The sequence below is a fragment of the Dermacentor variabilis genome, chromosome 6, assembly GCF_050947875.1.
Source record: "Dermacentor variabilis isolate Ectoservices chromosome 6, ASM5094787v1, whole genome shotgun sequence".
Classification (NCBI taxonomy): Eukaryota; Metazoa; Arthropoda; class Arachnida; order Ixodida; family Ixodidae; genus Dermacentor; species Dermacentor variabilis.
Window position 1 is genome coordinate 150,820,074 of NC_134573.1, and position 14,492 is coordinate 150,834,565.

The window sequence follows — 14,492 nt, forward strand, 5'->3', positions numbered from 1 at the left end:
GAACGTATGGGAGAAGTGACTTGCTCAACGACACCGAACCCAGCCTAAACCTGCCTATAGCGTTGCGAGTCCACGTGCACGTTGAGGTTTACAACCAGTCTGTGCCGTTGCTATTTTTATTGTTCTGTTTGTGAAGGTCGCGGGTGAGATAATGCATAATACGGTCTCAGCCTCTTAACGCTAAACAGATCGCCAGCCCTCAGCAGGACCTTTACGCGTTCGAGGTCGACCCGATCGCTAGCGCACCAAGGCTAAGGCTACAAGTCCAGAACGAATGATGCTAGTACCAGCAGACTGTAAAATGGTCAGATTTAGCTTAGGTTGCTGATAGCAGTGGCAGAAAGAACGGCGTTATTATACAAAATTACGCATGAGAATTACGGACACGAGTGCTTAAACAAGGAGAAAGGGTTATTATGTAAGTATGACTACCATTGGGCCTTGTTTCCTACGAGTGAATGGTGCAGAACCGGATGCTCACGCTTTTTTTTTGTAATCTTTTTTATACAACTCTGTACACTTGGGCGCAGGCAATCCAGTAACAGCTGAAAGCACAGCGATAGCGGCCATCCCATTCGTCGGTGGTCGAAATATGATCTCACGGGTCAAGTCCGTATACCATTTATGCATGCGTCATAGTACATTCCAAAATAATCACTCGTGCTCGCTTACATTCGAGAATGTACAAGAGCGTCCCCGTCGCGCGCGCAATTCTGTTAGACAAGATTCTTTCGCTACGGAACCCGCGACAACATCCGCAAATTTTCGGGCACAGTAGGCTGGCGTCTTGCGCAGACCGACGAGTCGATACGCATGATAATACCGTAGTGGACATGTTAGGGCAGTGTGTAGGTGTAAGGCAGTTCTGCTCGAGCCCATTTAATTTTCGTTTTATCTGGTTCCGCAAGGCAAAATTATCTCTACGTATACCTGAAGAGCCAGCTTTACTGCATGACTTACCTATCTAGGGGGTGAGCGCACGCCTTGATGGCCTGTAGGGAAGGTTGGCAATATAAAATAGAAAGGACAGCGTTGCCTCGACACTGTGTCTTTCCCGCCAAGAAGTGACGTAATTTCTGAAGGATATTGTTACAGCGTACAGAGGCCAAATAACTGACAAAAAGAGAAAGAATTTCATTTGGTTTATTTCATTCTGCAATATTGTATTCTATGAAATCACAAACCTGCTTCTTTGTGCAAGCAAAACAAGTGTGACTTATGGTGCTCTTTGGCCAGGATCGCCCCTTGCGCGATAAAAACCCAATAATCGATCGATCGATGAATAAATCCACGCTTTATTAAAAAAAGGAGAACCCCGAACCGCAATGACTTGATCGGCTTACGGATATAGCTGCAACAAGAAAGCCCGTACGTAACACTTGGTGCGCGATGTTATCCTTCAACGCTGTTAGTGGCCTTGTGTAGCACTTTTATAAGACAACTTTCTCCTTGTGATGTCGAGCTTGGATAGACCAACCTAAATACCACGCTCATCCTGAACATCGCGGACGTCTTTTCCTAAGCATGCCAAATTCAGTGACCGCTACCGAAGGTAGCACAACTTTAGCACGTCGAGGGTAGGAGCAGGAAACTCTATTTCTATTAGTTAACCCGAATCAGAAAATTGTCTACCCACGTCCCCTCGCTGATATAAACTACTGTCGTTCCATATCATAACATTGTACCAACAGTTGCCTTTACCATCGCTTGCTGCGCAAGCAATCCTTACGTGTTTTTCTTTCTTTTTTTTTGTTACGGAACAGAAGTGCGCCCTGGCGCGGTACCTGTTTAACTGAAGTGAATAGAGAAGAAAATTTGCGGGCATACGATGTATACGGTGCATCTAATTCACGCAAAACAGCGCTGACTGGGGATCACAGGAAGATGCCTTCGTCCTGAAGATTGCTTTAATACAGTGCTGCTGCTGATAATGATATGACGGCACTGACGTGTTTGTAAATGTGTTCTAGGGGGTGACCCAAACTGGTGCATGACGTGAGCGGTGTGGCGAGAGTATTGCTAGGAGCGTGGCAATCATGCCTTCGCGGTGGTCCTCTCAGGTTTTCTGCAGGTGCTGCCTCAGGCGGACATTTACCGCCACTGCATGTACCTGCTCGAGCTGCAAGAGAAGATAAAAAAGGACACGTCGCGCAAGGTGAGCGATGGGCACCCGGTGCTCCTTTCATATACGTGCCAACTTAAATAATGCACGTTGGTGCAACTGCCATGAAGATTAGGCGCTATTATGCTGCAGAAAGGATGTGGAGACAAACTAACGCCTTTTTTGTTGTAGTCATTGTTATGCACATCTGTGAAACCTACGAGAACACACGATACCACACAGTTTCACTGAAGGCTTGAGACACTAACCTACCGCTGTGACAAGTTCAGTGGCTCCAGGGCGCTGAATACAGCATTACATTTAAGGCTGCATGTTGCTAAGCATGATGCACGTGTACGTAAAATCTGTTTGTGTATTTGTCCTTAATTTGCAGACTTCAATAATTGCTTTTTGTTTCACCCTTTATTGTTGTAATATTAAAGTTAGGTTTTCACAGCTGTGTATCCGGACAGCGAGATCGTTATTAATCACATTTTCCATACTTTCGCTCCTAATAGGCAACAACGTACAGCATTTAGGTTGTCTTTCACCTTCAAGAAAACGGTTTGCCTACGCTGCAAGATATGAACCCAAATGATGCCTTGGCTGGCCGGCGCTTGCCAACGTACGTATAATGCGTGAAAGTCGTGTCATCGGTTTTTCCACACCGGAATGCTCCATTGTGAAGTCTGCGGTATACTCACCTGCCTGTAGAGCTTGGAACCATCACATTTTCGAGCGCAATTTCAGAGCGTTAGCTAGTTCAAAGCATCCAAACAACAATGGGAGGAAACGCTCGGCTTCATAAGAACTGCGTGGACATTTCGTCCGAACACCCCATTTTCGGATGTTCTCTTTTAAGACTTCTGTCTCGCCATTGCAGTTGGGAAGAGAGATCGAGACGCAGTACGTGATCATGGACTACGAGGGCTTTTCAGTGCGCCAGCTTTACTCCTGGCAAGGTGCGTGGCAGCGGGTTTCACGCAGCACACATAGTTAAGAGTCGCGCATTTTGTACTTCATGCGTGATTAATTGTGTGCCGTCCTTTTCACTACCAGTCGTGTTGAAGAGTGTCTTGTTCTTCATTGTGCGTAGTGCTCAACCTTCTGACGGAGTTGCTCAAGATGTACGAGACAAACTTTCCGGAGTCCCTTGAGAAGGCGTTCGTCATCAACGGTGAGCGTGCGAAAACTGTTGGCGATGGTTCACAGCCCAGCGCGACTATGCTTAGCTATACGCTGTACATAGTTCAGTTACAGTCACAACAACCCGCTACGTGGGCTCAGGTAAGGGAAGCGCTCGCAGAGTATAACAAATATTAAGTCAACGGGACGGGGACTTCAAAACAAGGCGGCTGTGACGGTGTCATTTGTCTCAGTTGAAGCCTTGCTGTAACTCTGATAAGTGAACCAATGACACCCGGACAGTACGCCGAGACTGTCACGGGACCCTCGGCTAAACGTAAACTATACGGCAACCTGGTGACCCTGACTCAGCGCGCAATATGCACAAGCTCAAAACATAAGATGAAGTGCGATGGTCGGTCGGCCCCAGTTGTTCTACTACGTATTTACTTACGGCGGGCAGCGCTGCGCATTCAAATGCGGTCGCTCATTGCACTCGAGTCATACAACGCGAATGACGACCTCACGTGACCTTTCGAGCCTACAAAGGCAGGTGACGCTGAGATGCGAGAAAGCGTCACGTGAGTGTACTCGAGGATGTTCGTTCAATGCTTCATTCAAGCCCTGCTACATTTTTTACGGCGCAGAGATGGCGTCCGATCACTATACCAAGTGTATGCAGCCGCACCGGTACGGGTCATTGAGCTAGGAAAGACACTCCCCCATTAACAGGATTTTAGCTAAGGTCGTTAGACAAGCTGGTTGGCTGCCAAATTGGTGAAACATGTTAGCAGCGCAAAATCACTGACACTGACATAGCAGCATCGTTTGTGGTGTCAGTGTCTTGTTTTTCTGTACTGTTTGATTTTGCGCTGGTAGCATCTTTCACCAAAGAACAGGATTTGTCGCCTCGGGGCAACAACTGGCCACTAGCCCCCCCCCTCCCCCCCATGACCATCACAAGAAATGGGAAGCCCATTCAAGGAACAAGAACGACAAATACAAATCGGGTCTATACATGCTAGCAGATCTCGACCTTGCGGCCAGGTTAAGCGGGCGCATAAATGATTAGAGCTAGAAATGCCGCGAGATGCTAGATTTACCTGATGCTACGGTTTCTTTTCAGTGACACCAGCATGGGTTCGCGCTATTAAACAGTCGTATACGAGTAAAACTGTGTGCTTTGTTTAAACGATGCTTCGGCTTAAACGGACCCAAATTGCGGTACCTTGCGGTTTGCGTTTACGTGGAGTCTACTCTACGATCACATTTTTGCAAATAAAATACGTGAAGTAACTTTGTCCCACTTTGAAAATAACAATATTACTATTGCAAACGTAAACTGACGATGCGTTGCAGCGCCGTATCCGCGCTCTTAGGATAAGGCCTTTTAGCATACCGCGACGGGTGATGCATTGACGCGCGAGACCAGCTGCGTACGCGTCGGAGTCTCAGCGCATGCGCATCGCGGCAATGGGCCGCCCTTCGGTCTATACGTGGTCTATACCGAACGCTCAAACGGTATTGTGATGACCTTCGCCGAGGGGCCGATTGGCGCGGGCCGTTGCATGCATGAGTTGGTGCGGGACGGCTACGTGGACGCGAAACGCTCTACTGAATTGGACTATTAGGCGTAAAGTCCAGAGATGAATTTTCTTACTCTACTTGGGTCACGTTGCGTATTTCGGCCCCGTTCTGCTTTGTTGCACCGTCTAGCGCCCTCGCCTAATCAGAAGCTCGCGCCTCCTGCCATTGAGAGGTAGGCTTTCTTGCAGATCTTAGTCGCCTAGCGGCTAAGTTTCTTAAGTGTTGAAGGAAGAGGAGGAGGTTATCGCAAGATGAAAGCCGTGGTAACTGCCTCACTCGATGGAGGGCACCTCGATTACGGCGTCATGGGTAAGGAAGCGGCGAAAAATCCCGATACGAGGGTAAAAAAATCGCGTCGGAAACCTTTTTCCGAAGAGTAAGGCGCTCTCTCAAGCTGGAAGTTCCGTAAGAAAACTCGAATCGCATATGTGTGAGCATAGTTTCAAGGATTGCATTGTTCTGTGCTAAAATAGATAGATAGATAGATAGATAGATAGATAGATAGATAGATAGATAGATAGATAGATAGATAGATAGATAGATAGATAGATAGATAGATAGATAGATAGATAGATAGATAGATAGATAGATAGATAGATAGATAGATAGATAGATAGATAGATAGATAGATAGATAGATAGATAGATAGATAGATAGATAGATAGATAGATAGATAGATAGATAGATAGATAGATAGATAGATAGATAGATAGATAGATAGAAATAAAAATAAAGTATTTACACGTACTTTTAAACCTGGAATTTGCTCAGGACGAACTTGTCCTTGTGTCACAATGAAAAATTAACTTCGTGAATCCTCGCCTGCAGCGATGATTTCACCCGTAAGTAGATTTTTCATTAGTTGAACAGCATCGCGAAAGTGACAGTAAAGTGCCGCACATTAAATTGCGCAGTGAAAAACGAGCACCACTCGTGCGAAAATTATTGCGCAATCTATACTGGGATTTCCATGAAGCTTTTGAATGGGTGGGTAATTTTTTTCGTTCGTGTGTGCGATCCCCCACATTTGATCAGTCATAATAATCCCTAAACTCCGTTAGAGACTTCGAACAAGAAGGGGCAAGGTTGTTTGACTGACGTGTCACAAGTGAGAGACAAGATAAAGCCCATCGTCACTCATCACCTGCTAAAGGACGCTTCCAATAATAAAAATAAAGTGATGGTTGAAAACACAGTTTCTTTGGCTTTGCTTAAAGTGCGTGCCCGCCGAGATCTCACTTTGTCGTTCTACTCGAAAAGCGACATTCTTAAAAACTTTTCTTGCCCATAGGCGACGCGACAGTCAGCATACTCCCAACGTTATCGCCAATAACTCTGTCCGGGTTCTGAAATACGTGACCTGTGGCGAGTTTCGGCACTCGTGTGATTGGAGAGCTGTGGTGGCTCCTAGTTTAATTACATGATTTACACATGCCTCTCATCGCAGTGCCCAGTTTCTTCCCTGTCCTGTGGAAAATGATGCGGCCGCTTTTGACGCAGAGGACGGTGAACAAAGTTGGCATCTACGGCAAAGGTAAAGAAATAAGAGAAAAATTCTCAGTTTTTACAGCAAAAGCCTCTCGGTGGTCGGCGTTATAACGCGATAACGTTAAGGGCCCCGTGTCGAAGAAAGGCCGGTGTCGGCATCGGCGGAGTTGTCCGTGAGCGAAAATTGCCGTATGTGTTTAGGTATATATATGTATATGCCGCGCCTTGCTATATGACATGCGGTATATGCGGGTCATATTGTCACGCCATTCTATCTCTGAAGTTGTTCATGCTTTGTCTAGCATTCATGACAAAGTTATTCCTCAAAATTTTGAGAATGGACATTCCAAAAACAAATGTCATGAAACAAAACACCGACAGCGTATGTCCTTTATGTTCGATCCTCTCAGACTTAAACATTAAAACGGCGAAACAATAACAGAAATATGAAAATCATGTAGCTTTCGTGGCGCGGTTGTGTACTACCTCCAGTATCGGCCCACGCGAGGGGTCGCGTTTCTACCAGAAAGCTCACCTTCGTGCATATAGTTCGCCGCCAGCGTTTCCCGGCGAACATTAGGGTTAGAGAAGTTGCAGTTGCCGGGATGCCTGAGAAGCAGTCAGGGATCCTTGAATGCTGTCGCGTTCCACTCCTTAAGGCGAAGTTTAAGCGTCCTCCAATTTTTCGTGTTCGTCCATGAACAAAACTTATCATCATCAGGAATGGTTCATACCCCCTAAGCAAGCAAAAATGCAACGAGTCAACTTTTTTTTTTTTTTACAGGCTTCTGCACTTGTGCCTTTTGCGTCCACCGAGCTTTGCAAACGTCCACTGCAGTGAACCAGCGACGACATCCATATTTTACTTTATTATTTTTTGCTTTTACTTTCGTGGATATTGCTTTGCGCCGGTCTGCACGCGGTACCTCGTACTGCTCCATCACCCTTCTCTCTTTCTATTACCGTAACCTCTTTCACCTCATGTGGAGTAGCCAAAGGGAGGCACGCCTGGTTATACCCCTCCACCCTCCCTTCCCCTTTCACTTCTATTCTTTTTTTTCTTTTTTGGGGGGCAGCACTTTTAGTGGGCCTCGTGTAACACAATTGGGCACTTCCTCCTTTCCATAAAATACGTCACAAAAAAAGAGACGAGTGATGATATAGACGATGTGTTCAACCAAGCAGACTGGGTGCACTTGTAACGAGGTAAATAATTCGCGAAAACCATTAGAAACATTTTTTTCGTAAAACATTAACGTTAACCATTGTAAAACATTAACCATTGGCTTATACGAAAGCGAAGTGGACGAAACGCTTAATTCGAATTAGGTGATTACAGGTTTTAGAATGCATGTATGCTGCCATAGACTTTGCAAAGCCAGTTTAAAACATATTCTCGTTTTGTGAAGCAGCCCAGAAATCTGCCGTAGAAATGTCGCTACGTATGTAGCGGAGTAACCACAGGTACAGTCTTAGGTGAACTTGTATAACAGCGGCAAAGTGGAGGTTCATGACGACTGTGGTTAACGCATACCGAAACTACACGCACGAAACACGGGCTACGAAAAAGCGCAGGTACAAGCGATGCACCTGTCCTTTCCGGAATTCTGTTCTTTTCACCAATTGTGCGTTTGTTCCATATTCCCCCTCCTCTCCTTTTTTTTTTTTTGACACTAGGGTTATTTAGAAGCTACATACACACGTCAGAACGTCAGTGCTGCTTTCCTTCGTTCACTTCTTGACGCCACCTCCCGACGACTGCATGCTGTTACGCTAGCTACAAAAGCTGCACCAACACATGGCCTCAGATGCCATCGGCACGGCGTGGGCAATGCGTCGCAAATCCGTTAGAAATCTCGAAGGCCAGAATCGACGACGCTTAGACATAGAACACTGTCGTTAGAGGGAGGCACTCGACAATGCAGCAGTAGCTCTATGAAATTCATTATTTTTCTTTTTCAGCTGCTCAAGCTGCTGGTAAACGGAAAGGATGCCTAAGTTCTCATACACCCTGGCTCACTCGATTCTTCCTTAACGCAGAAAGCTTTCTTTTTTTTTATTAGGCATCCTCACGGGCGCAATTTCCGCAAGGATGTCGCGGCGGTTGTCAACATCCATAGCATGCTGTAAATGTGGAGGAAACGAAATTTCAACTTTTCGGCGTGCCTCCAGTCGCATTTCCTACGAAGCTTGTACTACGTTTCCTGTTTAGTCTGATACCCCTCACCTGTTAATTTTTCCTGAAGCCTGCTCTTGAATTCTTAACTTTCAATTTTCAACAAAGTGGACTGGCAATCAATCAATCAATCAATCAATCAATCAATCAATCAATCAATCAATCAATCAATCAATCAATCAATCAATCAATCAATCAATCAATCAATCAATCAATCAATTGTGCGCTGAGACTAATGCAAAAGTGATAGTCTTGCGTGCTTTTAGGATTAACCAGAGTAGAACGGCGCATGAAACCGTTATGGGACGAGTTCGAAGGAATGAGTGCAGCGTAGCGAGGAACAAATTCTTTTTTATCGGAGTCGTACTGCAATTCTTGACAAAGCGCGAGTGAAAAGTGCAATGAGGATTATCCTAAATTTAAGGATTTGCAGGACGAAGTATATTCCAGTATGCGGGAGGCAAAGCGCAACACCTCACTCGATTCAAATTCAATTATGCGTTCAGTGAAAATGAACTTGTTGGGGCATACTCTTTTCGGCCCATCAGCTCTTCGATTTCTCTGTCTCAAATTATGTACGCGATTTCGCCATTTTATACTACAGAAAAGCAGAGCGAACGCTATTCTGGTTAATCTCTCTGCCTTTCCCAATCCTACACTCTATCTCCCTCTCACATGCGTCCCATGCCTCTCTTCCGAACGAGCATTCGACGCGCATGCTGGTTAATTGAATGAATAATGGGCTTTAGATTACTAAAGCGGAACTTTCGCTATGACAGACCATACGGCGAAATGTTCTAGGTTAACTACGGCCACGTGAAATTCTTAATAACGTGCACTAAAAATCCGCATATAAGAGTTTTCTGAATTCCACTTGCATCAGATTTCGGCTATCGTGACCTGGAATAGAATCGCCGACCTCCGTGGTCAACAGAAAAAAAACAAAAAAACATGTGCAGCCCTGGAGCCATCGCAAGTGGTAACGCAAGTGGTAATTGCAAGTGGTAACGCTTTGGTGGCTTCGCTGCATGAGGAGAAAGTGACCGTCTCCTCGTTAATTTTTTTCTCTTGTAGGAACCACCTTCATTTGTTTAAAGACGGAGATGAAATTGCAACACCGTGTGCTGGCTTGTCATGTTGATTCCTTATCATAAATATTCATGTTATCTCGCGGTATATACGAAATACAATTCATGTGTGTTCTTCGTTGCCTGTGATCACAATGGTTCAAGAACAACTTGCGTCAATTTTCAGGAAAACTGGCGGCAGGAAAATGCTCAAAAACAGCTTTCATACATTTCCACAGGCATCTTACCTTCAATACGGGATGAGTATCCCACCTAATCGTTTTCGAGGTAATTCTGAAAACAATCGAAGGTAATGTGCATTGCACGCGGTTGTGCTGCCAGCATAAATTCAAATGCGAACAATTACGAAAGTACTTCATTGCGTTGCTACGTTTCTCGATTCACAAGCATTTGTAACTGTGGCTTAATTCAGACACTCCAAACGTACAATAGTTGGTGTCCAAAACCGAACGTCTACGACATGTTCCCGGCTCCCGAAATCGCTTCCACCACACGCAGCCAACAAAAGCATAACCTTCACGACCTTCACCATGCTTATCCAGAGGGCGCTACCACTGGGACGTCGGTTTGGACAGCACCTATCCGGACAACTCCATGCTTAAAAACGGGCCACGCACAGAGCGATTATACGTCGCACTTCCGCGTAATAACGCGTAACGGGCGTCGTGATCACTCATTTCCGGTTCGCATTTCAGTTTACGCCGTTTGTGCATTCTAGCAGGTGTTTTTGACGAGCCCGTGGCTGCCGCGTATCGGCCGCGCTTGCAGACGGCTGGAAGGCGGCCATAGCCGAGTGCATGGACGTGACCAAGCTGCCGGCCCAATGGGGAGGCACCCTGAAGGGACCGGACGGTGACCCGCGCTGCCCGCACCTGGTGTGTCCCGGCGGCGAGGTGCCGGACGAGTACCGCGACGAGCTCGCCTCCAAGCGGCTCTGGGGCCGCGAAGGCGTGCAGCAGTTCTGCGTCGATCGGCGCGGTCGCCACGAGATGCCCGTTGCCGTGGACCAGGCCGGCTGCCGGATCCGGTGGACATTCCAGACGGCGAAGGGAGAATTGGCCTTCGGCGTTCGCTTCCAGCCACCGGCAGGTGGCGGAGGAGGCGCGGAGGAGCAGCTGCTCGAGCTCCACCGGGTGCCCTCCTGCAGCCTGGTGCCCGAGCACGGATCGCACGTCTGCACAAAACCCGGGACGTGTGAGTGATCCTGTCCTTGCAGGGAAGTGACAGGTGCACAAAAGCCGGAGTTATGTTTAACTACAGAGCGCCCTCTCTGACTTTAAAAAAAATGATGGGGTTTTACGTACCAAAACCACTTTCTGATTATGAGGCACGCCGTAGTGGAGGACTCCGGAAATTTCGACCACCTGGGGTTCTTTAACGTGCACCTAAATCTAAGTACACGGGTGTTTTCGCATTTCGCCCCCATCGAAATGCGGCCGCCGTGGCCGGGATTCGATCCCGCGACCTCGTGCTCAGCAGCCCAACACCATAGCCACTGAGCAACCACGGCGGGTCACTTTGAGGATGGGTTTGATTTGATTTAGTATGTGTTGGAAGTGATGACAACAAGCACAATCCGTCGCCGGCTTCTCCCCATCTGTAAATTGTTAAAGGAAGGAAGGATGGCGATTGAAGTAACACATGTCAGTTACATAGCAATTTCTTTCCTTCAAAATTGGAGTCCCCACCCACATCTAAAGAGGCAACCACTCATGCCCATTTCTTTAAAGAGTGTATGTAGGAAGGGTCGTGGTAGTGTCTCAAGGCAAGTTTTCTGTAATTTTATAATGACTATTTATATTGGCCGACCAGATCAAATGCCCAGATGGCCGAGAACTGCTCACAGGCTGGAAGGTGTAAGCGGTCTTGTCAGTGTAGGCTTCTCGTGGGTGTAACTCAGCTTGCTGACGGCATACGTAATTGAAAGTGCACTGCCTAAATTAAAATAAATTAAATCATGGGCTTTTACGTTCCGAAACCACGATCTGATTATGAGGCACGCCGTAGTGGGGGACTCCGGAAATTTGGACCACGTGGGGTTCTTTAACGTGCATATAAATCTAAATACACGGGTGTTCTTGCATTTCACCCCCATCGAAATGCGGCCGCCGTGGCCGGGCTTTGATCCCGCGATCTCGTGCTTAGCAGCCGGACACCAAAGCCACAACGCAATCACGGTGGGTGAGTGCCCTCCCTGTTCTTGAAGCCTGGTTCCCGAGGCTTTCCCGACCGTAGGAACTGTTTCACATCGTTCGCTGTTGCAGTATACCGGCAAGTGGCTCGCTGTGCATGCTCACGAAAGCTGCCTTCTGAATGCTTGGCGCAGGTCTCGCAGTCTGGTCATACGTGTATTTGGAGGATGGCTCACGTGACTCCGTGGGATAACCGCAACTTGATATGCTTTTCTTGTGCGCAGGGTGAAATGATAAACAGCAGATATCCGTAGGGCCAGTCGGTGGCAGCTTTATGTATAAAAGTAAAAAAAAAACAAGGAATAACAATAATGTGAAGGGAAAAGAGCGCTTGTTTTGGGAGCGGATTGCTCGGCACAGGAAGGTAGGAGGATTTGCTTTTTACGTCGCGCGACAGTGGGCATGCAACGTCAGGGCCTGACATAATTTGTCGTGTTTTTTTTTTCTGAGCGGAAGGTCATCATCATCATCATCATCATCATCATCATCATCATCATCATCATCATCATCATCATCATCATCATCATCCTGGTTATGCCCACTGCAGGGCAAAGGCCTCTCCCATACTTCTCCAACCACCCCGGTCATGTACTAATTGTGGCCATGTTGTCCCTGCAAACTTCTTAATCTCATCCGCCCACCTAACCAGGGAGCGGAAGGTGCAGTCTGTCGAAAGTTTCGAAGCCGTTGCGCGTGTGACTTCATCTGTCGGCAGGGTTCGTACTGTGACACCGCTAAAGCATTAATTTCTTTACTTAGATTCAGGTGCACGCTAAAGAACCCCAGGTGGTACAAGTTATTCCGGGGTCTACCACTACGGCGTGCCTCATGATCATATTGTGGTTTTGGCAAGTAAAACCTCATGATTTAATTTAATTTTAATTCAGGAAGGGCACTTTCAATAACGTATGCCGTCGGCAAGCTGAGTTGTACCCATGCGAAGTCTACAGTGACAAGACCGCTTACATTATGAAACCCTCTATAAGTAGAACACCGTGCAAGAAATCGAAGCGCAACGCTAAACCGTACGCTGTGAGTGCTTCGCCCTTCGCGCGAAACTGCCAAATTTATTGCAGATTTTCTCATTACGGGGTTGAACGATAATTCGTGTAAGTGGTGTCTCGATGCTTCTTCGGCACCCTGTGGATGGATGGCAGGCTTTATCAGCATGCGCTTTGAGCCGGGTTTGTAGCTGGCATCATCAGTATCATCATCATAATCATCATCATCATCACCACCACCACCACCACCACCACCACCACCAGGCTGGTTACACTGAAGAACGATTAACCCTGTCAATAGCAGAAACACTTGTTTCAGTGCTGAGAGGGGGAAGAAAGCCTGGAGGTTAAATGTGCTTTGAATTTTTGCGATGTTTGCGTTTCGTCAACTCTGATGATTACTCCTTAATCTTTTCTCAGAAGCATTCATTCTTCGTGATGAAACTAACTTATATCTAAACTCTTGGCCAATATGAAGTGGTTACAAACCTGAGTAGGCTTAGGTGCAGCCGCGATACAGCTTATTGTGTACACTCTGGTTAGAGATTCCTTATGTTTCGTTTTTTATCGTATTCCTAGAAAGTTGATGTTCAATTGGCTCGTTCCTTTTCTTTGCAGATGTGCTGCAGTTCGACAATTCTTTTAGCTGGATGAGCAGCAAGGAGGTGGCGTACGAGATCCAGATCGTGCCGCCCCCACCACCTGCCAGCTGATGCGGCGGACGCAGGGAAAAAAAAAAACAGTTCCGTACGAATATCCTGAGAGGGCATATAGTCTCCCACTGAGATCGCGCAGGCATAGCAGTGCAAACGCGATGTGTACACGAGCTTTTCCTGACTTGGTTATGAATTTCGTTGCGAGCATACACCTGTGGCCTCCTTTATCAACACATCGACGTTCAGTTTTCATGCGCTTGCGTGGAAAAGCATCATTTATGGCAAACAATTGTACACATCGTGGTCGTCGCTTGCGAGACAGTCCTCCGTCAGCAGAGGAAGTTTTCAGCACTACAATAATTAAGTTGCTGTCCCTGCTTGCCTCTTGACTCAAGTCAAAAACTGAAGGTGCCGCTAACAAACGCAAACGTTGCCGCTTCGCAACTATCGCCGTGAGCCGCACAAAGCACGACCCAGCACGATTACGAAACCACCTAAACCACGCAAACACCGGCAAAAGCGCACTGACGGAATTTGCATATGTCGCTGTTGAACTGTCGAACTGTCGAACTGTCGAACTGTCGAACTGAAGATGTAACGATAGCACGACAAGCGCATGAAATCCATCTGTAATAGAACAGTGCACCGTTATACACAATATATTTCCCGGGAAATAGAAGGATATAATTATTCTCCTTACATACTCTTCAATTGAAATTGAAGTATTGTCATCCACTCGCAAGTATTCCGAAACTATATATATATATATATATATATATATATATATATATATATATATATATATATATATATATATATATATATATATATATATATATATATATATATATATATATATATATATATATATATATATAAACCTGACGAGTTTCGGTTCATGAAAAATTTACGTCAAACTTGCTCCACTTTGCAGGCTTCCGCTGAACTGATTAGGCGCACTCTCCAATTGCACGCGCCCGCTTGTTTTCGAGGCAGTGAATGCGGTATCTTGACAGTATTCCATGGAATGGAAAGGCTGGCGGCATTTCTTTCAGTGCATTTTTCCTGCGACATTGGC

General features: G+C 46.4%; 1 protein-coding gene across 1 annotated transcript in view; it reads left to right on the forward strand.

Annotated features, from left to right (window-relative positions):
- Positions 1-14,193, forward strand: part of LOC142585479 (SEC14-like protein 2) — a 61,263-nt gene extending 47,070 nt beyond the window's left edge. The window contains exons 7-12 of the mRNA XM_075696267.1: positions 2,061-2,155; positions 2,985-3,063; positions 3,198-3,278; positions 6,261-6,347; positions 10,334-10,759; positions 13,377-14,193. Coding sequence (XP_075552382.1) covers positions 2,061-2,155; positions 2,985-3,063; positions 3,198-3,278; positions 6,261-6,347; positions 10,334-10,759; positions 13,377-13,471 — 863 coding nt within the window. The 3' untranslated portion in view covers positions 13,472-14,193. The remainder of the gene's footprint in view (positions 1-2,060; positions 2,156-2,984; positions 3,064-3,197; positions 3,279-6,260; positions 6,348-10,333; positions 10,760-13,376) is intronic.
- Positions 14,194-14,492: the final 299 nt, after the last annotated feature.